General features: G+C 39.1%; 2 protein-coding genes across 4 annotated transcripts in view; both read left to right on the top strand.

The window, feature by feature from the left end:
• nudt14 (nudix (nucleoside diphosphate linked moiety X)-type motif 14) overlaps window positions 1–9,656 on the top strand; it is a 32,236-nt gene extending 22,580 nt beyond the window's left edge. Inside the window, exon 5 of the mRNA XM_023299690.3 lies at window positions 578–9,656. Coding sequence (XP_023155458.2) covers window positions 578–827 — 250 coding nt within the window. The 3' untranslated portion in view covers window positions 828–9,656. The remainder of the gene's footprint in view (window positions 1–577) is intronic.
• A 12,826-nt stretch (window positions 9,657–22,482) lies between these two features.
• The window catches only part of jag2b (jagged canonical Notch ligand 2b), a 59,772-nt gene continuing 56,526 nt past the window's right edge, over window positions 22,483–25,728 (top strand). For 2 of the 3 annotated variants that reach the window (XM_023299674.3, XM_055016131.1), the window contains exons 1-2: window positions 22,483–22,810; window positions 23,411–23,731. In XM_023299674.3, coding sequence (XP_023155442.2) covers window positions 22,742–22,810; window positions 23,411–23,731 — 390 coding nt within the window. In that variant the 5' untranslated portion in view covers window positions 22,483–22,741. The remainder of the gene's footprint in view (window positions 22,811–23,410; window positions 23,732–25,728) is intronic. The other variant, XM_023299675.3, reaches the window with a different exon arrangement.

Consider the following 25,728-nt stretch of genomic DNA (forward strand, 5'->3'; position numbering starts at 1 on the left):
AACACCATTAGCTAACACAATGTAGCATTAGAACACAGGAGTGATGGTTGCTGGAAATGTTCCTCTGTACACCTATGTAGATATTCCATTAAAAATCAGCCGTTTCCAGCTAGAACAGTCATTTACCACATTAACAATGTCTGGACTGGATTTCTGATTAATTTAATGTTATCTTCATTGAAAAAAATGCTTTCCTTTAAAAATAAGGATGTTTCTAAGTGACCCCAAATTTTTGAACGGTAGTGCATAGTAGAACCAAAATAGAAGTCCAGTTGTCTTCCAATAAAACATTTAGGTATCTGTATCACTTTTTGTATTTTTGTCTCTGCTTGCGGATTTTGAGTATTGGTTCCATCATTTGTCTCTTACTTTATGGACAACTTGAAATGCTCATGTGTTTGCATTTTGGTAAACTATTTGGTAATGAGAACGGTAGAGAAAATATTTATATTCTGAAAAGCAAGATAGCATTTTGGCAATGTCACAGAGGGTGTGTTCACAGTTTTTAAAATGTCAAGGCACTCAGCCCTGTTTAAAAGATAAGAACAATTGCAAATGTATTTTCTTTCCCCTACAGGTCAGGTGTAGGTGTAACAGGTGCCAAGCAGACCATGTTTTACGCCGAGGTGTCTGATGACAACTGTGTCAGCGCAGGTGGAGGTGAGCCGCGGGAGGGAGAGCTTATCGAGGTGGTCAAAGTCCCGCTGCATGAGGCCATGACGTTTGCCTACGACGAGCGTATACCCAAAACCATGGGCGTCATTTTTAGTTTCATCTGGTTCCATAATAACATGTCTCCCAAGTACAAGATCTCTACCAATGTGTAACTAGTATTAACTTACCCTTCTTTCTACCATTTATTCCAGTTTAAATCAAACACTGGCCCAGCACATCCACTCTTTCCCTTATGGCTTTTCATCCTGTATTGCCTTTTTGCTTATTGGTACATGATGAAGGGTGGGCACCTTGTCTTGTTGCCAACTGGTATCTTTAAGTTTTGTCCTGTTCCCTTTTTTATGTAGTCTTAATATTTTTCCTAAAAGCAAATTTGCCATAGCCGGTTGTCACTGGCACTTTTTCTCTTCTTGATTATTTTTTTATATGCTAATCATTTGTTTTACTGTGCCATCTGTTATAAATGGCTGCATATCACTGATTTCATTAGCCTGCCCTCAATTAAAGGAATGCTCCACTGCTTTTAATGTGGACCTTGAATGTTATCTACATGACATTGGCTACCTTCAAGATACGATACTGGCCAAGAAAAAGCCATTTCTCATTCTTCAAGCCTCTTCCCATTATTCCTACACCACTGAGTATTCAAACTCTCCATTTTTGAGGTTAAAGTTTCTGACTTGTAAATAACATTTTTCGAAGCTCGAATTTATTGGAGTTACCACTTAATAAAGCTATTATGTTATGATATTAGTGTAATTATGAGGAAGTGCCTAAACCTACAAATATGGAGACTCCATGTCAGCCAAAGACTAATGTTTAGTATAATTAAACCCAGTTTTAAAGGATATGGTATTGTCAGTGCACAGTATTTCCATTTTCACAGGGTCAACTCTACTGTTTTGCCATCTGGATAATGTGAAATCTTGCAAGTCATAAGATAGGACTCTTTCTCATCTCTACCTTCTGTCCTACTTAAAATGAACGCAGCATTAAGGTATGATGTTAACCAGCAATGTATCTCTTTTTAGTCTCAGTTTGCTGACATTTAACATGCTGATATTTCCACTGGAGTCATTCATGTAAACATTTGTACTTGCCTGACAAAATGTGCTAAAATTTAAAAAAAAAAAAAAAAAAAAACAGTGGAGTATTCCTTTAATCCATGATCCAGTAATGCAAAAACTATGCTAGTCTTGTGGGGCCTTGTAACAGTCGAGGTGTTCAGGCATGCCTCATTTACGTTCTCTGATCCACAGCCTTTAAGCAATACTTATCATATTATCCCAAGCCTAAAAGTCACTCCATATCACTGAAATCAACTCTCACTCTGTTTGAAATTCTTTATAAAGTCCAAACAGTCGACATATTAGCAAACTTAATTCACTACTCATGAAAAGCATACACCTACCTCTGCACCGAGGGCCTAATTTCTGTTTTCAGTGTATCATCATACCGAAGCACAATCCTGATTAAAAGCATACTCTGTTAGTCCAAGACACTTTAATCCACTTCTAATGGCATCTTCACATATGGTTAGGGGTGTGAAAAGCTGCATGGTTTTGCCATTAGTTTTCCAAGCCTGACATGAAAGAGAGGGTTTTTTTTTGTTTGTTTGTTTTGCAAAATTTTGAAAGAATTGAAAAAATATATTCCAAAGAAGAAGGCAACTGGCTTCTCTTTATGTTTTGAAGACATTTAGTCTCTCTTTCAAATGGTTTTCTCAGTTACAGCTGACTGGTGTTTATTCTCACCGCCAAATCACACGATTCATTACCTATTAACCACCCAGTACTCACTTGATTCAAGGTGTAAATGGTTGTGAAACCACCAAGTGAGGGATGAGTCAAAGTGTCAATGGCGGTGAAATTGTCTTGGGGCGGTATCTCAGGACAGTGTTATAAGTACCTGATAAGTGGAGGCGTTGACCACCTCCTCTGTTTAGAGGTGGGTGCAGTCCAATACCATGAGGAGTGCACAGACCTATATATAGGTCAAACAACCTCTCCAAAAGCACAATACTAGAGAGCTATCTCCTCAGGACAAGTCTCAGCAGTGCACCAGCATCTGCAGAGTAAAGGATGCTCCTTTAAGGACAGCTATTCACATTCTAGACAGAGGAGTTAAGGAAGCCATTTATGTTAAACTGGTATGTCTTCAAGAGTCAAAAAGAAGCCCATTTGCCTTCTACCATCCAGTCTTATTACCATGACCTGGACGGCTGAATTTGTTTGAGTCTACTTAAACAAATACAGAGGATACTGGTAAAAAGGCAAAATCTTCACATGCTGTACCTCAAGGTTCTATGTTGAACACATGAATCAAGGTTCAGGAGCATGTGTAGAAGGACCTATCCCATCAGAAGTATTGCTTTTGATCAAATAATTTGCAAGTTCCCCTGTAGAAAACCTTAGAGGATCATTAACTCACAAACCCGATCTCATAAAGTGAATCATAACAGCCATTTACCAAACTCTCAGGTCCTAAAACTTTGGCCATGTTCAGGGTGAATTTCTGGATGTGACAATGACCAGCATGTTATGATACTATTACATTCAAAATCACTTGCAGCTCGAGTAACTACACGCAACAAAGTACTTACTATTCCTACTATATGTTACTATTTTCTTTTTTCAAAAAGGGCTGGTACTTCATTTATTATTTGATGTGAAAAATAAGAAATCCCTACCCTGTAGTCTTGTTAAAAATATGCAAGAACAGAAGCAAGTCCAATAATAGTTTTAGAAAATTAATGCTCGCTTACAACAGATGACACATTATTTTAAACATTATTTCAACTTGCCAATAGGAGAACTACACTGGCAGGTTTTGCTGTAGCCGGTGATTTCATGTTCAAATCTCCTGAGAGTTTGAAAGTTTGGAAATGCAATGCGTGACAAAATTGTCGTGGTTAAACTTTAACTGTTCAGTTGTTATTAAATGCCCTGCCTGCATAAAGTGTTGGCGTTTGGTTGAACACAAAAATATCACAAAAAACTGTTGTATGTTTTAGATATTAGGTTATTATTCGTAGCATTTATTGTACGATGTTAATGACACTTTAACCCTCTGAACCCCAAAACCTGCTGGCAGGTTTTCAAAGGCATTTCGTCTTTTAAAATCATTTATAGGGTCCAAAAACTGTAATAAAAAATAATCCCTAGATTTTGAACGTTTTAATGGTCATCGATATATCATGTGTGACGTGTTGTTCTGTCTACAAATTACTAATCTGAAGTTTAAAACTCATTCAACTCTCTGATATGTTATCAAAAACACTTGGTTCAACATTTCCTTTTTAAAAAGATCACTAAAAATAGACATTTTGCACTGGATCCAGTTAAAAACTAAAAATTCTGCAATCATCATCACAACTGAGAAGCCATTAGTGCCTCAGCTGTGACCAACAGTCATGTGGCAAAAGTTCAGGTGTGTTTTGGGTCCTTGGAATGTTGTTGTCCGTACTTCCATTCTTTTGTCAATTTTTGTTAAATAAATAATCAAATTCTTTTGTTTTTTTAGGACTCATCACATTATATTCATTCAAAAAATACATCATTTTTGAGTTGACTGAGTTGACTCTACTTCTAGCCATGATTGTTCCATTTCCATAAAAGTGCAGAACTTTATAGTGCTGCAATAAATCGGTAGTAATACTGTGTCAGACGCAGAAAACACCCAGAAACTTACTGGAGTTCAGAGGGTTAAACATACACGGGTGGTGGTAAAATAAAATCTAGAAGTAAAGTAAATAAAGTCTTATTTAACAAAAACAAATTCTAGTCCCTCATAATACAACCTGCAATTAATGCGTACTCAGTTACAACTTTATTTATGACACCAAACACTAATTCAGTCTAATACAACAGCCTTCTGTTGAGTTGTAATGTGTTATACACAGAAACATTTCTGTTCTTTTGCCTCTCTTCAGTGATGTAAATGAGATGGGCAAAATAATAGACAGGCAGCACCACGGGCTACATTCTCCAAAATGACCATATGGCTGAATTCACACCTCTGTACAGAAACAGACCTTCATTAAAAGAGAGTTTATTGCAGGACTGTTGTATTATACTATTAGTCAGCTACCAACTGAGTGAGTATTGTGCACTCTGCTAAGCGGGTTACCTTTCCTGGTGTAAAAATGAGGAAACACTCTAGGCTAGTATGAGAGTGTCCGTCTAGGATTCATTTTGTTCTTGTATGCTTTTTGAGCATTAAGAACTGCTGACAATCAAATATCAACATTTGTTTTGTTTTTTCCCCCTATAAAATCCTGTGTTTTGTGTTCATTTTCTTTCATTAGTTCATTAGTTGTACATTGTTGTCCCTGCTGATTCTCACAGCAGTTCTCTTAATAGAGGACCAGTATCAAGTGTCTCAGTACGGTTATATGGTGCCACCTCAAGTCTTATTGTCTGCATTAACAAACAAAATCAAAATGTTTTTTGAATAACATAAGCTATATATGTTCAGTTTCACACAGAGTCAAATATTATGTGTGTAATTTTCAACCCACACTGCATAAGACTATATTTATAACCGTTAAGCCATACGTATCTCCCCTCACTGAGCTTCTGTGTCCGTCAGTCAATCAGAGACCATTCCTCCAAGTAGGATTGTACAGTTTGCTGGAACTGCTTGACATAGTTTTCATTTATATATTTCCTTGGAAAACAAAAGATGGCTCTCTTTTGCTAAACTGACAAAAAGTTTCTTTGTGTGGATTAAAAAAATTTGAGCTAATGCTGTGATGTATGCAAATACATTTTCAGTTGCATTGTTAGACAGCCTTATTGTAAACCTGTACAACAAATCTGCATGAGAAATGCAGTTTTTACACTGGTAGAAAAAGAAATGTGTAGAGAAAGAAATTGTTTTTGTGAACATCTATGTATAGAAACAAAGTGCACACAAAAAATATTTTGCTTGAAGATCCTGTGTCGGCACCTTTCTTAAAAATCTGCATCTTTCAGCATCTGCAGTGGAGGTGAAAGTGATGGAACCATCTGCCGTCTGGTTGGACAGTTTGACCCTGCCTTGTGACAGTTAGATCAGATTCAAGTGTAAAGACAGAGTCAGAATTACACTTGAAACATCAATACAGTGTGGAAAGTTGGTGCACTCAGTTTTGCACTATTTAAATTTTTTTTACAAATACACATCTTTTCTACAGATGCACAAAGGTGATTTTCTGGTGCAAATTTATTTTACAGGTGTACAAAGGCTGATTTACAACTATAAACTGGAATTATTTGACAATGCCACTCCAAATCTTGCTCCAAATCTTATGGGCCATAATTTTGAACTCATATTCTCAGGATTAACGGAGCACCCAAACCTGAACATGAAACCAGATCCCCTTAAATGCTAAATTAGGATGCGCAGATTCAAGTTTGTGCTGTTCAAATGACATGATAATGATTTGATAATGGAGGAATCTGCATTAACAATATCAGGATGCTTTGGAAAAATGTGGAAAGCACCTTTGGAAAATCACGAGTTGACTTTTTAGTGTTATATGTTAGGATGCACATGGTAACACTAACAGGGCTGTTGTACAATATTTCTCACTTTAACTACATTTTACAATGTGAAAACCCCACTGTAATATCATTAAATGTTTGTTTCTGCTTTCAGGGTAACTTATTTGACACCTTATTCTCATCAGCTCATTCACATCAGTTCCCCACCCTTCTTTTTTTTCCTCCACCTTCTTCCATATGAAACATATCTTTGTTATAGTCTCAGTTTAATAAGTTCTAAGTGGATCTCAATACTTGTTGGGAGTAGTTTAATGGTGAACCTCACTCTAAGATTTCCAATGGTGCTCACAGATTTCCATTGTCTTGTTTTTGTCTAGTATTGTGGAAAATAATAAAAATAGTCACTATTTGTCTTAGAGAGACTCAAGAGAAAATGATTTGTTTCCCACATTTTAAAAGGGTTAGCCATCAGTGTTCAAGAGTAGAAGGAATATATTCTAAATAAATATCTCAGTTTGCTTCTCATATGGCTTGATGTAAAATGTGACAAACAAAAGCCATTTTAACTTTTAAGGCCAGTCTGTAACTTTATGTGCCTGTCAAATGTGAAGAACTGAAATGTGACTGTGATATTAAAATTCTTATTTTTCTTTTTGAACTAAAACGTATTTCTCCACACCTTCCTCCAGCTGTTGTCCAGAGGTCATGAGTATTTGGTGAACATTAATAAAGACACATAGTAGCATCGTAATCAACTGGCATAATGACAATTAAATGCCATCAATCTAATTCAGTGTCTAACGTCCAGTGATGCCGAGACTGAGACTCAATTGTTGTAGAGAATTCCCTTATGAAAGAAACAAGCAGCATGGCAGCACTTCAGGCTCAGCTGGTTCAGCCACTTTTTCTATATAGTCAGTTTGGCACATGAAGGAAATTTAAAGGTATGTTTGACCTGTATGTAAGTATTTTAGTTATGTTTAGCCAGTAAAGTCAAAACTCACAAGCTGATCACTGATATCAGACCAACAGTTTGTTTTGAGCTCAGCTTGTTTTTAGAAGCTAATGAATTGTGTCCAGCTGTGTTTTTAGGGTCATATGTTGTTTCAGATATCTGTGCTTTTCTGTGTTAATACAAAAATTCTGAACATCAGTAACACTGGTGACTACTGTTGTTCACGGAGAACTTAAAACAAAAGTCTGACATTTTGGGGATTGTGCTTGTTCACCTTTTTGCCAAGAGTTACCGTAGATGAGGAGACTGATTTGGGCTTCATGTCTGAACAGTAAATATGAAGCTACAGCGAGCAACTGGCTAATTTAGCTGAACTTCAACTCTGGAAACAGAGAGACGGCTAGCTTAGCTCTGTGAAAAGAGACCAAACTCTGCGTACCAGCATCTGTAACGCACAGCGAATAACGGTACACATCTTATTTGTTAAATACACACAAAAAGTTTTTACATTTTTTTTTTATCATTATTATTATTATTTAAATAATCTTTAGCTGTTCTGCCATGTCTGTACATAAAGCTTGTAGCTGTGTTTTTGAGGCATCTGTTGGACCAGAAGAGGCCTCTGTGTTAATCAGTGCAACTGTGTGCTCTGGTTGTGTAAAGGCTCACATGTCCTACAATTACACATGTACCTTGAAATGTATTTAGCGCTCTCATGTCTATTTTTCTCCATTTAACTTGTATATACACTACTGTTCAAAAGTTTGGGGTCACTTAGAAATGTCCTATTGTTGAAAGAAAAGTATTTTTTTTAATGAAGATGACATTAAATGAATCACAAATACAGTCTAGACATTGTTAATGTGGTAAATGAATATTCTAGCTGGAAACGGCTGATTATTGTCTGGATGACCCCCAAACTTTTGAACAGTAGTATATGTAACTACAGTCATTGTGTATTAGGTTCTGAGCTCCGCCATTCTTAATAGTGTACATTACAGAAAAGGATTAAGGCCACTGTGAAAACATTATTTGAACTCTGACTCTTTTTCTCTAACTTTTCTCCAAAATGCTGGGTTTAATATCAGAATGCTGACTTACAGTAGCCCTCATCCTTCTTCGCTGTATGCTGCTAACGCTAATCCCTCTGTGTAGACAGATGTTAGCTCTGACTAGCTGATAATTGCTGGCTGCACCTTCATATTCACTGTGCAAACATCTGAGTAGTTATCAATTATCTCATCTAATTCTTGAGAAGAAAACACGCTTTAACTGTCCCTTAAAGTTTGCTACAGGTTTAACCTTCCCCTGTACGACAACAGTAACTGCACTTTTGACAGTTCAGAGTGAGGTTGCAGACTGTGTCACAGGTAAGCCATATGCCACTTCTGATAAATATACAGTCAAACTAATATTTGAGGTAAGTAAAAGGTATTCTTACCTATGCTGGATTTTAACCATTAGCCCAGCATTTCTACCTCCATCACTCAGGCACACAGCAAAGATATTTAGTGTCTGTTTGTGTGCTTCTAAGGCGCTGACATATCAAATTCTCAGAAACACATCAGAATTGTCAGCACTCAGTGATTCTCTGTGACAGAATACTTAATTCATCGGTACCAGAATTTTCTAGATGTACCCCCATGGCTATGCTGTACTTGCTTCTTCAAATGTGATTGATTTTTTCTTTTCTTTTTTTAATAGTTTGTGCACAGTTTGACAACTTCATACTGTATTTTCAGTGATCTGAGCCACAGTTTAAAGTGAAAATGATTTTAAAGGTGCTATGTGTAGTATTCTCCAGTTGAAAAGGGTATAATTCTGTTAAATTATTTCTTGGACATGGACGTTAGAGCTCAGACAGTAACGCTGGTTGTCTGAAGAATATTCCATTGTTTGATTAAACATGAAGTGATTCTTGTTTTGAATCCTGGAACAGGCACTTTTGATTTTGGTTGAGTCTGCGAGTCGGTCACTTTTTCTTCTGAAAAGCAGACTGGTAGCTGAATATTGAGAAGCAACAGGGGAAGAATAATCAACTTTGCTGCTATAAAGCAGCTCTTAGTGACTATATGTTGTAGCACATGTTATTCTACTTGGTAGTGTAATGTTAAATGAAAATCCTACACATAATACCTTTAAGTGAAAGAAAATTTACATTTTTTCCTCATGGTAAAGACATAAATTTGTCCAATTGTGATTTTTTTGTTTTTATTTTTTATTTTCTGGTGTCTCACGCAGAATTTGTGTTTTTAAATAATTATTTTCAGAAAAAAATACAAATATAAACATTGCAGATTCTGAATTTATCATGTATTTTATGCTTTATTGAAAGTGTATACTCATTGTGGGCAGTGTTTTTAGTAATGTTCCGTTGAGGTTAATTTATTACCTACATGTTGAAATATTTAACTTTCAAAACATGACACTTGGTACAAACATACAGTATATATTTAAATATGATACTTTGCATGTGCACTAACTGTGTTGGATTAAACTGCATTAAGTTGAAATAAAATGGGTTTAATGCCCAAAATGTCTCTTTTGGTCGTGTGATTATTCCGTTTCCAAACCTAATTTCAGGCAAGTGTGACGTTTTTGAGTGCAGAATGATGGTCATTGTATGCATCTGTACTTCCAGTGGCCTCCTTTATTGCAGTCATTTCTTGTCATATCAGAAGAGCATGTGTAGGTCAGCTGTAAAGGAAATATAATCAAATGCAGGGACCCTTGCAGACTTGGGTGGATGATGACATTACACATACCATACTGGACACATGGATGTAGAAAGCATGAATTGGTTCCTATGTTGCAGTTCTGTATCAACACACAGACATGCTGAGCCATTTCTTTAAGATAATATTAGGAATCAGATTCTGCTATTAAAGGAAATAACAATCAGCATATTTGAATTTTTTGGCAGCACAACCTTGATGTTTTATGATTAAAGAAGAGGTACTGTCATGAGACATTCTTCATTTCTCAGCATTGAAATGCTTCACACCTACAGGAATGTCCAGCAAGCTTTCAAAGCCTTCAATTGTAAATACATTTTAAGTATTAGAACGTTCTAACTTTACACTTGAGTGATTATTGACCGTATTTTTTTCAACATATGTCTAGGTTGCGTGAATAACTGACAGTATCTTCAAACACAGTGGTATAATAATAAATGAATAATTTCCTGCCACTTTCACCAGTATAATGTTTTATATGCCATTTATTGTTGCACGCTACTTGTTAAGTCTAAAAACGGAGCTATAAGTTACCCAAAATGTGATTTGCTATGTGAAACAGTTTCATTCTACAGCACTTTTGGGCTGCTTAGATAAATCTGTCAGCAGCTTCTAAAGGCATCCTGCTGATAGACATCATCTCTCTTGAACAAACACATCCGATAAGACAGAACTAGATGTGCATCAGGAAAAGGGACGACACAAAGACTCCACACAGATAAGCCAAAGCAAGTGTAAATCCTGAAAATCTGATCTAGATCTGCATCTTGATAGCTTTCCCAGAAATGAAAGCAGGGTTCTGTTATTTAGCAAAGTAAAAGCTGTTGTCCTTTTATCTGAGATAATTCAGCAGAGGTGTGTTGGAAAACAGGAAGAAGATTGCCTTTCATATTAAGGCATTGTTATGAAGACAAAAATGGTTTTGCATCAGTGCAATATTTCTTTCAGCAATTTTATCTCTAAAATTGTGTCACTTTCTGTGTATAATCTTTATTTTCTCAGATTCCTAGACCACACATCTCTTACTTTTTTTTAAAAGCAGGCTGCATGGAAACAAAATGGCAACACTTCCACTCCCTCCCACTTCAGCACCAAAACCTGCCTCTCTGGTAATGCAACTCTTGTAAACACGTACACTATGCAAACACTGGACTAAATGTCAAGTTCTTACTTTTTCTATTTCTTTTTCTTTAAACCTTTATGACACTGAATGAGAAGTGTTTCACCTGTGTGTTTACATGGCTTTGTCATCACTATCCATGTCTTAAACAGAAGTTGAATTGCCGGAATAGAGTTGTTGTGAGTTATGCTATGCAATAAATGCCGGTTGTCAGTTTATTATGAGCTAAGCAGGGCATTTGAATTAACATTAAGGGTCATTTCAAGTAATAAACTGTAGCGATGCCCAAAAATGTAGAAAGATGTAGATTAGTTCCCAGTTGGCTGAAAAAAATCCGGCATCCATCCATTCATTTTCTTCCACTTACCCAGGGTCAGGTCACAGTAGCAGCAGGCTAAGCAGGCCCATCCAGATGTCCATCTCCACTGTAATGTTTTCCATTTCCTCCTCGGGGATCCCAAGAAGTTCCAAGGCCAAATGAGACATGTAATTCCTCCAGCAAGTTTTGGGTCTCACCTGGGGTCTCCTCCAAAGTGAGGCACTCAGGAGACATCATGATCAGATGCCCAAACCACCTCAGCTAGCTTTTTTTTTTTTGACACAAAGGTGCTCTGATCTCACTCTGAATGTCTTCTCTCCTCTCTCTAAGGCTGAGCCCAGATGCCCTGTAGAGGAAACTCATTTCAGCCACTTCTTTCCTTAACCTCATTTAGTCACTGCCTAGAGCTGATGACCACAGGTTAGGGCTGAAACAGAGATGAACTGGTAAATCGAGAGCCTTTCCTTCTGACTCAGCTTTTTCTTCATCACGACAGTATAGTACAGAACCTTAATTACTGCTGGTGCTGCATCGGTCTGTCTGTCCATCTCATGTTACTTTTCTCCATCACTTACGAACAAGATCATGAGATATTAAAACTTCCTCCTTTGGAGCAGCAACTCACCACCAACTCAGAGGGAGCAATTGACCAATTTCCAGCAGAGACCCTGGACCTCAGACTTGGAGGTGCTGACTCTCACTCCAGATGCTTCACTGGCTGCAAAGTGCCTCAGTTCACTGATGTTCAGGGTTTGATGGAGTCAAGAGATCCATGTCATTTGCAAAAAGCACAGATCAGGTTGTAGAGCAGGTCGTAAGCTTCTAACACATGTAAATACTTCATAGAGCTAAATGAACTGTAGACTGCAACATAATTTGACCCATTGTTAATTAATATGAAAATACCGGTGCAACTTTCAGTTTAGCATCTTATGCTCACAGCTACATCTGTATATCTGTTCAGGGAAGACTATCTATTAGTTGAGATATTTCACTCTGAACTAAATTGTTGAATTAGCATACTGACTAATCCCTAAAAAAAACACTGAAGTTGAAAATTAATTTTGACAGTCAGCTGATTGCTGTGTTACTGTGTTACATCTCTAATGAAGCTTCTTCTTACAGAGAGGGTGGAGGGGATGGGCGGATGGATCAGTCCTTAAATTGCGTCCCTGTTGCTTTCATGTTGTAACTGGACACATGGGATGTCTGTGTTCTCCAGAGACCATCTGGATGTGTGTGTGTGTGTGTGTGTGTGTGTGTGTGTGTGTGTGTGTGTGTGTGTGTGTGTGTGTGTGTGTGTGTGTGTGCGCGCTTCCACAGCAGATGGATTACCTCCCCTTTCTTTCTGAATGCAATCCATTCGAAGGTGGGGTTTAAAACTCGCCCTTTGAAGAAAAGTCAAGATCCAATAACTACCACTGCCATAACTACCTCTGCAGTTAGAGATGCACAAAGCCAGAATGATTCCAGCAGACTCCACAGTCACACACTCCATCTGTATGCAAATTAGATCTTACACATACGGGAAGGAGGTGTGCTATCTGTCTTATCAAATCTACTGTATGTCTTCGTACAAAGCAGTTTTCATACACTTTAGCTTTGTACTCCGATTCTTGGCTGCTTAGCAGATTTACCGGAGCAACAAGGGATTAAATGTCTTACTTGAGGGTACTTTTACATAAGCAGTCATAGCTGATGAGGAACAGTGGTTACACTCCTGTGCAGGATTGTTTCTGCGTAGAGGAAATTTTGTCATCTCCCAACGAAGTTTAAGCCGGTGCCAAGGGATAATGATTCACAGCAAAATGAATGAAATGAACTGAGAGAAAAAAATAAATATTTTTCAGCCTGTTTTGTTAATTAGGGTCTATTTATGAAAGCATAACAGACATTTTTGTTTATCAAATGGTCTGAAAAAGCAGGCAAATGTACAGATCTCTCACAAATATAAGATAACATAGACTAATTAGGCAGCCACAAAGCATTTCAGCCTCTCTGTTTCCATTGCAACGGCTTCGAACATGATGTTTACTCAGACTGCACCAGCATAACAAATAGCAGTGACTAGACATAACTCCAATTCTAGAAAATTGAACCATGGAGGTTTGTTATGTTAGCTTCAATAAGGAATTTAATATTGTAGGCGGATAGTTAGAGAGGAGAAGACTGCAAGGTCGTCCTCTACAAATTTAACCAATCAATATCCGTCTTTTCTGAGTCCAACCAATCAGCTTCAAGACCTGCAGAACAGTTGTTCAGGGACAATCAGAAGTGTCAATGCTGGAGTAGGTACAACTGTCTACAGGGGCAGCTCATGTAGTCGGTATAAAGCAAAATAAATGCCTGTTTAACCAGTGTTTTTAAGTATTTCTGTTTTTTCCTCCAGATTGAAATTATAATTGGCCCATGTCCCTGAGAACAGCGCACATAGTAATTTTTCCTGACTACTTGGCATCCTCTCACAGTCATAGAACATGGGTGGTAAGTTAACTGGTCACTCTAAATTGGCTGTTGGTGTAAGTGTGCTTAAGCATTGTTGTCTGGATATTTGTTTCTATCCAGTATGTGCAACCATCTACAGGACACACTGGACATAGCTGATGGATGGATGCATGCCACCACTGACACCACTACTGACAGTATGACGGTGCTTACAGTTGGTGAATCATTTAATAAAGTGAGACCACTCTTAATTGTGTGTGTTAGTGGGAAACAAGCAATGGCCTTTTGAGCTAAAGTTCGGTGTTTTTGACCCATCCGTCCACCCCAACCTTCTTCCTGTGTTTATTACAACAGCTAGAGAACTTTATAACTTGGAAAAAAGCTTATCTGAGCTTTCTGGGAAGCTGTGTCTATTTGTGTTGTCACAAGTTGCATAGTATGTTATTTAACTATGACAAGCCAATGAATGATGGTTTATTCATAATAAATATTCAAAGATTAGAAAAAATGTTTGGTTTTTTATTGTTTCCTTCATAAATCCTGTCAGATTTCCCTGAAAACTTTTACAAATGCAGTTGAATCTTCAGATCAGATCAAATAACCCACAGTACGTTATCTAGTTTTTAAAAATCAAACCTACACATGAAATCAATACAAGATGTGTTGCTTCTCAGGCCTGAACTCTTGAGCATTTAGGTCATAACCTTGGATTAACATGGCACCGTGCTTTGAGGAAGAGCAGAGAAGGAACTGCATGGTCTAAACTGATAACAATCTTAGATAGGAACCAGGTGAATTCTCACAGCCTGTTTCTGTTTTTGACCTACTATCAAACAAGCCACATAGGTTTTGCCGCTTTATTTTTGCTGCCCATGAGTCCTTGTGCAGCATCTGCTTGGTCTTATCAGTGAGTTAAATTTACGAGGTCGTGGCTGTGCATCAGGGCTTAGAGCCAGTCTCCACTTTCGGTATCTCCATATGGAAGGAGTCAAAAGGTAAAATGTTATCTGCTATGTTAACACTGACAGGAAAGAAATCTACATAACATACCACATGTTCTCTTTAAACAGTGATTTACAGCACAATAGGCAGCATTTAGGTAATCTAAATGTTAAAACTCATCTCTAATAGACTGGAGACAGAGGAGGAGAGGAAGTAAAAGAGAATAATTTAGGATCAGAGGTATTAAGGATGGAGCCCTGGCATCTGTTCCTCAAATTCTTGTTCAGTGTGGAAAATTATTTCAAAGTGTAAATGTCCCAATAACGTCAAGGTTAAATGAGGACTGCCAAGCATGAACAGGAAAAGCAAGACGCGCACTATGAAGCGTTACGAACTTGCCCAACTGGTTAACATTGTAACTGTGTTTTTTTCTATTGTAAACCCTTCTAAAAAGTGTGTGTGTGTGTGTGTGTGTGTGTGTGTGTGTGTGTGTGTGTGTGTGTGTGTGTGTGTGTGTGCAGATAAAGCGTTTCCCTGCTCATCCGGTGTTACTGAAGTCCAACTATGCATTTCCAGTTAGTTTGGAAACGTCTTTCCTCTCCTCTGAACACTAACATGTCACACAGACCAGCATGTACTGTATGAAATCTGAGCTCTCCGCTTGAGAAAACACGAATGCATACAGGACCATCAACAGAGCAGAACATAAGGGTATAATAGAGATATGCCTCAGTGTCAGCAGTGATTACATGTGTCCTTTTATCACAGCGGAAATGCCCTTTCCACACTCTTGATAGCTCAGTCAGCCATGGGAAATGAAGGCAAAAACTGAGGACTTGAGGTCACTGAGACACAGAGCTCTGAATTGTATAAGTGATTTTTGACCTCAGATTGATTTCCACTTCAAATATTGATTGAATTCATTTTGGCTGAAATAGAGTCTGGTAGTCAGAATGAACCGTATGAAAAATGTGACCTTCAAATGAATCTGAATCTGAAGTTCGTATTTTTGATATAGAAACTCAAGGGTACAATTTGTATGTGTCCAAGTCTTTTAGGTCATGAAAACACTGTTGCTGGGCAACAGGGCCTGCTAGCTTGCTAGTTGCAGCTAAACTTTAAGTGCTGTAAGCTAAATGCCTTGCACAAGATAACAATTCGGATACTATCTTGACAATGGACTACAGCAGTTCAACTCCTGAGTCTGCTGTACTAATTTTTACAGTAAGTCGACCATTCAGACAAACCTAACAAAACATCCATCCATCCATTATCTATACACCTCGTAATCCTCATTAGGGTCACAGGTGGCTGGAGTTGATCCCAACTGACTGAGTGTGAAGGCAGGGGACAACCTGGACAGGTCACCAGTCTATCACAGGGCTACACATACAAACTCACATTCACACCTACAGACAATTTAGAATCACCAATTAACCTGAGCGTGTTTTCGGACTGTGGGAGGAAGCTGGAGAACCCTGAAAAAACCCAGGCATGCACAGGGAGAACATGTAGACTCCACACAGAGGGTTGCCAGGCCCAAGCCGAGATGTGAACTGGGGATCTACTAGCTGCAAGGCGACAGTGGTAACCGCCGAGCCACTGTGCAGCCCCCTTAACAAAACAAAACTTTTAAAAAGTACAAATACGTCCCCGACCTTTTCACAAATGTCAGCATGCTTTTCAAAGACAGACTTTGACGACATGTCTTAAATCAAACTGTCAGATTTAAGATTGATGTTTAAAATCATCCATAGCACAAAGCTTTCTAGTTCTTGACTATGTGAGATGGCTTAGCTATTTACTGCTGCTTCGGTCCTTCATGCGTGATGTGCCTAAGTTTCCTTAAGGAAATAAATGCTTAATGTTCTCACCGAGGTGTGTTTACAAAAGATTACTGCAGTGTCCGCAAATGCTTCTCAATATTTGTCAGCAATACTGTAAAAAACAAAAAACAGCCAAGAATAAAGGAAAGAAAAAAGAAAAAAAATAATATAACTCATGAGCAGTGAACACTTGTCAGCAGATGTCCTCTGTTGTTACTATGGGTGCACTGGTGAGCAGGTGACTCTGATTGTTGCCCTGGAAACACTGGTCAGCAGGTCTCACCCACTGTTACCATGGAAACACTGCTGTGTAGATATTATAGACATACTGGTGTGCAGGTATCACTGATTGTGATGGAAACACTGGACAAGAGATGTCACCCACTGTTGTCATGGAAACAGTGGTCAGCAGGTGTCTCCCATTGTTACCATGGACATACTGGTGTGCAGGTCTCATGGATTGTTACCCTGGAAACAGTGGTGAGCTGGTGTCACAGAGTGTTGCCATAGAAACACAGATCTGCAGATGTCACCTATTGTTACTATGGACACATGACTGAACAGGTATCACTGACTGTTGCCATGGAAACACTGGTCAGCAGATGTCACCCATTGTTACCATAGACACAGTAATAAGCAGGTGTCACTGACTGTTACCATGGAAACATGGCTCTTTGTTCTAAAAAAGCCTGGGGGCAGGGTAGTTAAGTTTTCAGGCTATTGAATATCTTTTAAATGAATTTGAGTACATTATGTTTTTGGTGTTTGGTATGTGTTTTTTTCCACTTTAAATGTTGCTAAGGCAACCTGGTGATTTTATATTTTCTGTTGTCTTCCTGTAACAAAGCGTATGGGCCTGATCTCCAGTTGAGAGGATTGACCCATAATCAGGGCTAAATATGTGTGTGTGTGTTAGTCTATAATGCTATCTCGGTGAGCTATTTAACTAGCTTACCAAGATGGCTAGAGCTAATTAGCAAATTAGAAGAATTAGACAAGCTAGCTCAATGTATGTGGCTAGCTTGTACAATGTCTAGATAAGCTAGTTCATGAAATGTTTCCATTGTGCTAGCACTTTATGCTAGTGCTATGCCCCTCACTGCTACTGTATTGTAGCCAGCCAGCAGCCTTTCAACTGACAAAGTAGTTTACTTATTTTTAAGGCTGTACTCACCAGCATTTACACAACTGTCATGTAGTGTTTCATGACTATCAGTATGCCAGTAGGGCTACATTCCTCTGCTAGCTTTGATACAGTGTTCAATAGTTTCCCCATTCTTTTCTCTGAAGATTAAACTATGGGTGATTTCTTTTTCTTTCAGCTTATATATACAACTCAAACTGTAGCTACAACACATTTTTTATTTGGATGTAAGGTATATAATACGGTCTGTGAGGGACATATACCTAAAATATTTTAAAATGCAGTGGACATACAATTCTGTTGTCTATGGTTCAATACCGGCCACCAACTTTGCTTCTACACCTCTTGTTCCCCTTTGATTCTACTGCCTGTATGCAAAAGACGACAGATGGTGTTAGTCATGTAGGTAGATAGATGTTAGAAAGATTCTGGAGTGAGAAAGTTCATTTAGCTTTACACTGACTTTTGCCATCCACAGAAATATACACTGTAATGTCTATAAGATGTCTTTCACCACTTTGGTTAGGTTTGTTCAGAGTACCTTGTAAACTTGTTGGGAATAGAAATATGAAGAAATTTGCTGCTTGAAAACACATCTACGTGCCATTTTCAGAGGTAAATGCCTTTGTCCAAATATAAAGTAAGAGTAAACATTTATATGTTTAGCCTATGAAAGCTTAAAAGATATTATGTATTTTGAACAAAATAGAGAATAAAGTGCTATTATTATGCCAGTATTTGACATTATCATCATGAAGCTCTGCACTGAATGACTGCCTCTCTAAAATGTGATTATTAAAATTCCTGATGCTAGTTAAATGTTACTCAGGAAACAAGTTTGGTCAATGATGCTGAACTTTAGAGGTCAAAACAGAGGTTATTAATTATTCAGCAAGTATCTATAAAAGACATATGTGTTCGAATTAAACCACCAGGGAAATAAACTGCCATTAAACAGTACTGTTTATTGATGGTCCACGTGGACTGACCTCTACAATATTCTTATGAGATGAAGCCATCTGCACTGTAGATAACATAGATCTCACTGAATATTTAAGTCACTGTCCTGTGAGCATGAGAGAAAGATACTGAAGCTGCCCACCTCAATTAAATGAGCGTCATCTAAGTAGCCAGTGTGGTGAGATAGTCATTAGAGCTTCATGAAAAACAGCATGTCTCAGCCTTGACCCATGCCGTCTCCATCAACCCCCCCAAACGCCACCAGACACAAACAGAGAGTCCCCAAAAGATGCTTAAAGATAAAAGAGAATCGACCCGTCAGCCGTATGTACAGAGACTGGAGATCTGAAAGGAGAAAAGCCATGAAAAATGTATGAGAGAAGAAATCCACTTCACCTCCCCCCTGGAGGCTGGCAAACCCCCCACAGCGCTCCCACTCATAATCCTTTCTCCTCCTGCACACACACTCCTCTCTCTGTGCCTCACACACATGCATGTGGTCTACGCAAACAGGAAGACATGGTAGGCACACAGCGCCTGATGCCCTCTGGTAGGTGTTAGAATTTGGGAGATACATCAGTTCAGTGCTAATATTAGCCTTTTATGGCATGATAGATATTATCCATGACTGATGTGATAAAGCAGGGCTTCATAAAACAGTCTAAAATGATTTCATATACTTTCAGATCGCATTTTCAGATGATTTTTTTTTTTGTTCTAGATAATTTCTATATAAGAATAAAATATAGCAGCTTCCTCTAGTGGATCGCTCAGGCTTAAAGACATTCTTAACAAATTTCATTAGTCACGCTTTCAATGGAGACACTCATATTAGTGAATCATTAAAGTCTAAATGCTTTTACAGAAGCATTTCCACCTTCACATAAAAACGGTTCCGGGTACTGACATGCTGAATGCTGATACAGACATGACAATATTGTTAATGTATGGCACTAGAAATTGTTTATGAGCACATTAAAAAGGGGGAGGTTAATAGGACTGTTAGTGGGGTTTTTTTGTTTGTTTTTTTAATGTGTACTTTGTGTATATATGTATATGTTTGTACAATGTCCTTGAGTGTCAAGAAAGGCAGTTCTACGCTGCTCAGTCTTTGTATCACTTCTGAGGGATGAAATCTCTAAAAACATTTGTGGTCCGCAGCGGTCGATTTGTAGTAGGATCACAATCATGTGATCATCAGCAGGCAGCTGACGGAGTGTTCACTTGTAGCCATAGTTACAGTGCTGCTATCTCACAGTTTGAATATTTCCTGCTACCACCAAGATCTGCTTGATACAGAAATCTTTACGAAGTCTGTGGATCCAGACTATAAGCCGCATCACTGCCAAAATCTAATCACTTGTACCTTGTGTCATTTTCTGAAAATTTCATCTCAATCGGTTAGTCCGTTTTTGAGTAGTGTTGCTAACAGATAGACAAATCAATTTTTACTCTCCAGCGTCCCTTGACAGAGTAAAAATTAACCGTGTGGTGAACATGAATTTATATACCAATTCATGGCAATCCATGAACTTATCATTCAGTACTTAACACAGTACCACAGCACACTAGTGATTAGGAGTCATTTTCATGAAGTTCTTGCAAAATTCCAAGAATCCAAAAGCTCTGGAAATACTTCGATTTTGGACTGACTTAACTGATATGTGTCGGCCAGTGCCCAGGACATGTATGTATACCCTTACACATTGTTCTTTCAGCAACCAAAGCCCTTTACTAAGTGTGGCCCAACTTAAGGCACTCACATGCACTTTGACAGCGTGTGAAATGTTCCCGTCAAAGTGGCTGCAGCTGCTGAGGATATCGGCGGCCTCCTTCAAGGCCTATCTGACGGGCTGGCAGTCGCCTGATGAGAAGGAGACGGTGACATGGAGGGAGGAGGGGGGGTTGCTGTCACATTCTCTTTGACTGGCAGCTTCTCTTTCTTGTTTTCATACAGAGGGTGGGATGGCTCCTTGTAGTATGTTAAATTTTCACCTGAAACTAAACTGTGTCGTTCTAGTTTTGCGTACTATGGGTTGGCATTTATTGTACTGGTCACTGTCATTGTCCAGTGCAAAGCTGTTCAAAGGAGTATAAATTTACACTAGTATACACAAATATATCTTGCTTTAATGACCTCAAAACAATATAGAGCGTAGTAAAGTAATAGTCACCAAACTACTACACATGGATGCTATATGCAATTTTTAATGGCACATCTGTCTTTTCATTCTAATGACAGAGAACTGCAAAATTACAGGCATGCTAAGATTTGGCTAATGCTCATTAAAGAATGGAGTGTAAATGGTGCAATATTTGGCTGCTCGAGATCAGTCAGGTCCTCTGCTAAAGAAGATGTAAAAATATCTGTACATGAATATTAGTGCTCATGCCTGTTTAGCACTTTTATGCCTTTGAGGGTGTCAGATGTAAAAACCTGGTGAATATCAGACTACAGAGGTGGTAGAGAAATAGAACGTAAAGGTTAAGGGATCATACCCTTGATTTTCCATGTTTCAGTCCAAATACCATATATAGTACTCCTCAAGCAGTCAATTTGCTTTACAAACCTAGTCATCTTGTAGTTTGGAGCAGACGCAGAAAGAAAGATTAAACACTCTTCATTTCAGCATGCTTCGAAATACGCTCATAACAGGCTAATAAAGCACAGAGAAACACGGGCCATCTGTCACTATTGACCAGATCACCTGAATGGCTGTCAGGTGATGCAAATATTCCAAACTGAGGCAGGCATGGATGCTTGTGCAAATATCTGTTTCAGTGTATGCACTTGTATGTAGTGTATGAGGGTAGAGGGAGGAAATGCACTTGTTACGTTGGTTACAGGAGGTGGACACCTTGAATGTTGTTTATAGAGATGAAGTAACAACAGTCAGACATGCAAAACTTTAACATGGATTTATATGTTCAAAGCAAAGACTAATAGATGGCAGCACAGAGAATTTTAATAAAAGACCAAAGCAGATTGAATGACTGACTATCTGAAGGGGAAATGTTTTGCACCATGAGTATTTTTCCATTCAAGATCCTGAAATATCTAATAAGGAGAACAATACAGCATGTCTGATGTTGCAGTACTCATTTCATGTAAACTGGTCGGTGCTGCATAGGCAGTAGAGGGCGCTCTACACTGCTGCAATGTGTTGACTGAAAACTGCTGCGTTGTGGGGCAGTTTTACTTTTAATAGGCATGAATGCTGCAGAAACATAAAGGTGAAGGGTGTGTTTCTTTGAGCTCCCTAAATTATATCACAAAAGGGAATGCATATCCAGTTTTAAGCTTCATTATAGGGAATAAAAAGCAGATAGAAATGATCAGGAAAACATTTTTAATCTGACCACTTTAATATTGTTAAATCCAGAAATTTGCAAAAGTTTATGAGCGTATTGTGTTTCACTGTTTTAAATGAAGTTACACCTGATGGCAGAATGCAAGCAGTCTGATCCAGATCTGTCCCTGAGCCCAATTAGGACTGTAATTAAACGCTATACAGTGCCGATAAGGTCCTAATTTGAAGAAAAAAGGGGGAAAAAACCCTCTAATGGCCCGACTCATTATAATATCTGTGCGGCTGCGTTTAATTAAAGTCGACCCCTGCTTTGTTTGCGCGCTGTAATGCGGTTTGTTTAAATGAAGCTCAATAGAGAGCCAGCATAATTCAAGTTTTGGGAGGAGAAGGAGGAGGAGGAGGAGGCGGAGGGAGAGGAGGGTGGAGGTGAGGGTGGGTGGGTGGTGGGGGGGTTATTATACTATTGTCCGCCCCTTAATCCGGTTGGCTCAGAGACTGCCCGCAGGCCAATTTGTAAGTGGTTTGCGGAGCTGCCAATCAAAGCAGACATCCTCTCCTCAGGCTGTGGCTACGAAACATCTCAGTTGCTGTGTGGAGAGATTTGACGGAGGGACACTCCTGTACATGGACCATCACTGCGCTGCAATCCGCCGCCTGCTCTCACATGTAATGCCTCGGTGAAATCTGGACGCCTGGAGAACACACGCATGCGAAGATTTGTGTTTTTGCATGTCAGGAGAGGAGGAACTAGTCGCCGGGTCCGCGGCTGTTTGTCTTTTCTTATCGCTTCTCTCCCCCTATGTCACTCTAATTAATCGGAGGCATGTGGAATCGCACCAGGATTAGGAATTGCTTCCCAATAGTGTGCCTGCTGTTGACGTTATGGACGGAGGTAAAAAAAAAACAAAAAAGGCTCTAATCCAATAAATAATATTGCACTGCATAAATAAAATAAATGTTCTAAATGAGCATAGTGAAAAGTTGGTGGGCGTGGGCAGATGTATTTGCTCCGGCATTGCATATTCGCATCACATTAATCGATAATTGAATTACGTAGCCGTGGAGCATGTGATCGTGTTACCATGACAAGATTGAAGTCTTAGGAACTGATACAGGCTACTCTCCATTTTGGAGTCCTGTGCGTTTCTTTTTGGGGGTAGAATGAGGCCTGAACCAAACAAGTTGGAAGTTGCATTGCATCAATTGGCTGCTGCAGCGGGTAATTTGGTGCCCGTTTCAGAGTAACCTGATTGTCTGAAGAGCCCAGCATGCAAACTGTAGCCCGTTCACGTGCTCCATTCATGCTGCTACAAATAATTTTGGCTCATCCACCCAATCCGCAAAGCCCTAATAATGGATTTAACTGCGAATAAGACACTGTTTGGATACTTGCCCATCTTTACGCACCGAATTAAGCGGCACAAACGCTGCTGTCGTCTGTTTTATACGGGCCTATATTTAATAGAGGGCTTTTTTAACGTCTTGTTTCTAGGTGTCCCAGTCAACCGGCTATTTCGAGCTGCAGCTGATCTCCGTGGAGAATGTAAACGGCGAGTTGGCGGACGGGGAGTGCTGCGACGGCTCCAGGAGCTCCCAGGACCTGCGCTGCACTCGAGACGAGTGCGACACTTATTTCAAAGTGTGCCTGAAGGAGTACCAGATGGAGGTCACCACCAGCGGCTCCTGCACGTTCGGAGCTGGATCTACGCAAGTTCTCGGTGGAAATATGTTTTCTTTTAAGAGCGCCAAGAATAACCCGAATAAGATCGACGACGCTGGCAAGATTCTGATTCCCTTCCAGTTTGCGTGGCCGGTAAGTGTGATCTCTTGAGAGCATCATAGTGAACATTTGTGCAGTTTAGTCCTCCCCGTGTGCTGTGTGTGCCTACACACCTGCAGCAACACATCTCTTTTGTACACGCAGTGCTCTACAGCAGCCCTCTGCTTCAGTAAAAGTTCTCCCTTTCAGTCAATTAGATTTGATCTGTGTTTGCATTGAGGACTGCATCAAAGAATTGCTTTCATTTCTTATTAACCTGCCTGGTATTGTCTTAATTAACTGTCTGGCTATGAACCATCAGTGATAAATGCCTTTCCTAGAAAACTAGACATCCCTCAGAATATCAGACTTTATGCTACTTCTCACATTCAACACTGTAAATCCATCGTTTGTCATCATTTCTGCTTGTAAAGGGACTGAATTTATTTATGGATTATCAACATAATTGCATATTAACTTTCTTTTGTTGAGCCAAAGATATTATTGCTAGTTGCAGCTTAAATTGAGTCTATCTCCCTGTACAGAAAGCTCCACCGTACAAGAGTTGAGTCAAAGAACCTGCAAAAAATAGCAGTTTGTTGATTTTATCTCAATAAACTGCACTTTATTTGATCACATTGTTGACAAATTTCTACTTAAGCCTTTAATAATTTGGTTAAAATTTTGGGTGTCTTTACAGGTGGGACTGCGTCTCTCAATTTATTTTTTTTAAATCTTTTGATTAACCTGCCAGTTATTGAACTGAATGTCAGATTAACTGAAAATAGTGAAAGAACAGTGAGAAAAGCTCATCAATATCCTCAAAAACAAGGAGTCGTCAGATGTCTAATTAATGGTCCAAACACTTCCAAAGTTATAGATTTACAAGAGTGTTCCCAGATTCTGACATTCGAGAACATGGAGACATCAAGCTGCTTGTCGAATACTCAAATGATTAGTAGATTATTAGTTTCTTTGAAGCTTTTTAAATAAGTGCTTGTTGCATCTCAAATTGTGTCCATCTCCATGTACAGAAAGCTCAGTCATGTAAGACTTCAGTCAAAGAGCCTGTAAGAAAGCTGCCGTCCTGTCCGTTTTATCTTAATAAACTGCACTTTAATTACTCATATTTGTGCCAACTTCTACCAAGGTTCTTAATAGTTTGGTAAAGGTCTTGGGTCGCATGTCTATCGAGAGGAGGTGGATCTCATTAAATGGGGGTGCTTAGCAGCATCCTGTCCTTATGAGAGTTGACACACTTCAGGGCTAAACGATTGCATGCTTCACGAGGATCCGATTGCAGCTACAGTGTTTCACAGTGTCATCTGGGTCATCCTTTAAAGTTGCCCTGATATATGAGGATTGGCTTTGTTCCAGTTCGCCCGCTTGCACCTGCCAAGGCCAAGATGGGGTGATCAGACTGGGGAAATGCTTTGATATGTAGATCCTGGCAGGGGAACTCTTACTTCTCCTGTGGAAGAATGGTTGGGACAATCCTTTTTATCTCAAGATTTTGCTGATTAACAAAAGTGTTCAAGGCAAATTCATTAATTTCAACTTGGCAGAATGTAGTACATTAGGTGACACTTGCTTTAAGTCTCAGAGATTGGTCCACATGAGTGGTTTTGTTGGATGACTGAGGGAAGTACCACGCAAAGAAAAAGTCAATTTAATGTACTAGAAAGTGGTTTATTTTTTCAAAGGTGAAACATTTTGAAAAGACTGCATCCATGAGATGTCCATGTTTTGCAATATTAAACTGACAAGTTTTCCCAGGTGTAGGAGAATGGGATGCAGCCTGGTTGTAGGTGTTGGATGTGCTGCTTCACTTCATTCTCTTTTGCAATGATAGATGAATGGCATTATGCCGTGAGTTACAAATATGTGTTCATCTGTAGTGAACGATGCCTCGGGACCATTGGGTGGTGTGTACTGCTGGCTGGTTTTCACACTTCTTTCCACTTCAGCGTCCTGCAGCATCCTCTCCTGCTGTGGTTGCCAGGTGCCCCCTCCAGGGCAGTTAACCTCATCTGACTGCAGATGAATGATTG

This window comes from Amphiprion ocellaris, chromosome 12 (assembly GCF_022539595.1).
Source record: "Amphiprion ocellaris isolate individual 3 ecotype Okinawa chromosome 12, ASM2253959v1, whole genome shotgun sequence".
NCBI lineage: Eukaryota > Metazoa > Chordata > Actinopteri > Pomacentridae > Amphiprion > Amphiprion ocellaris.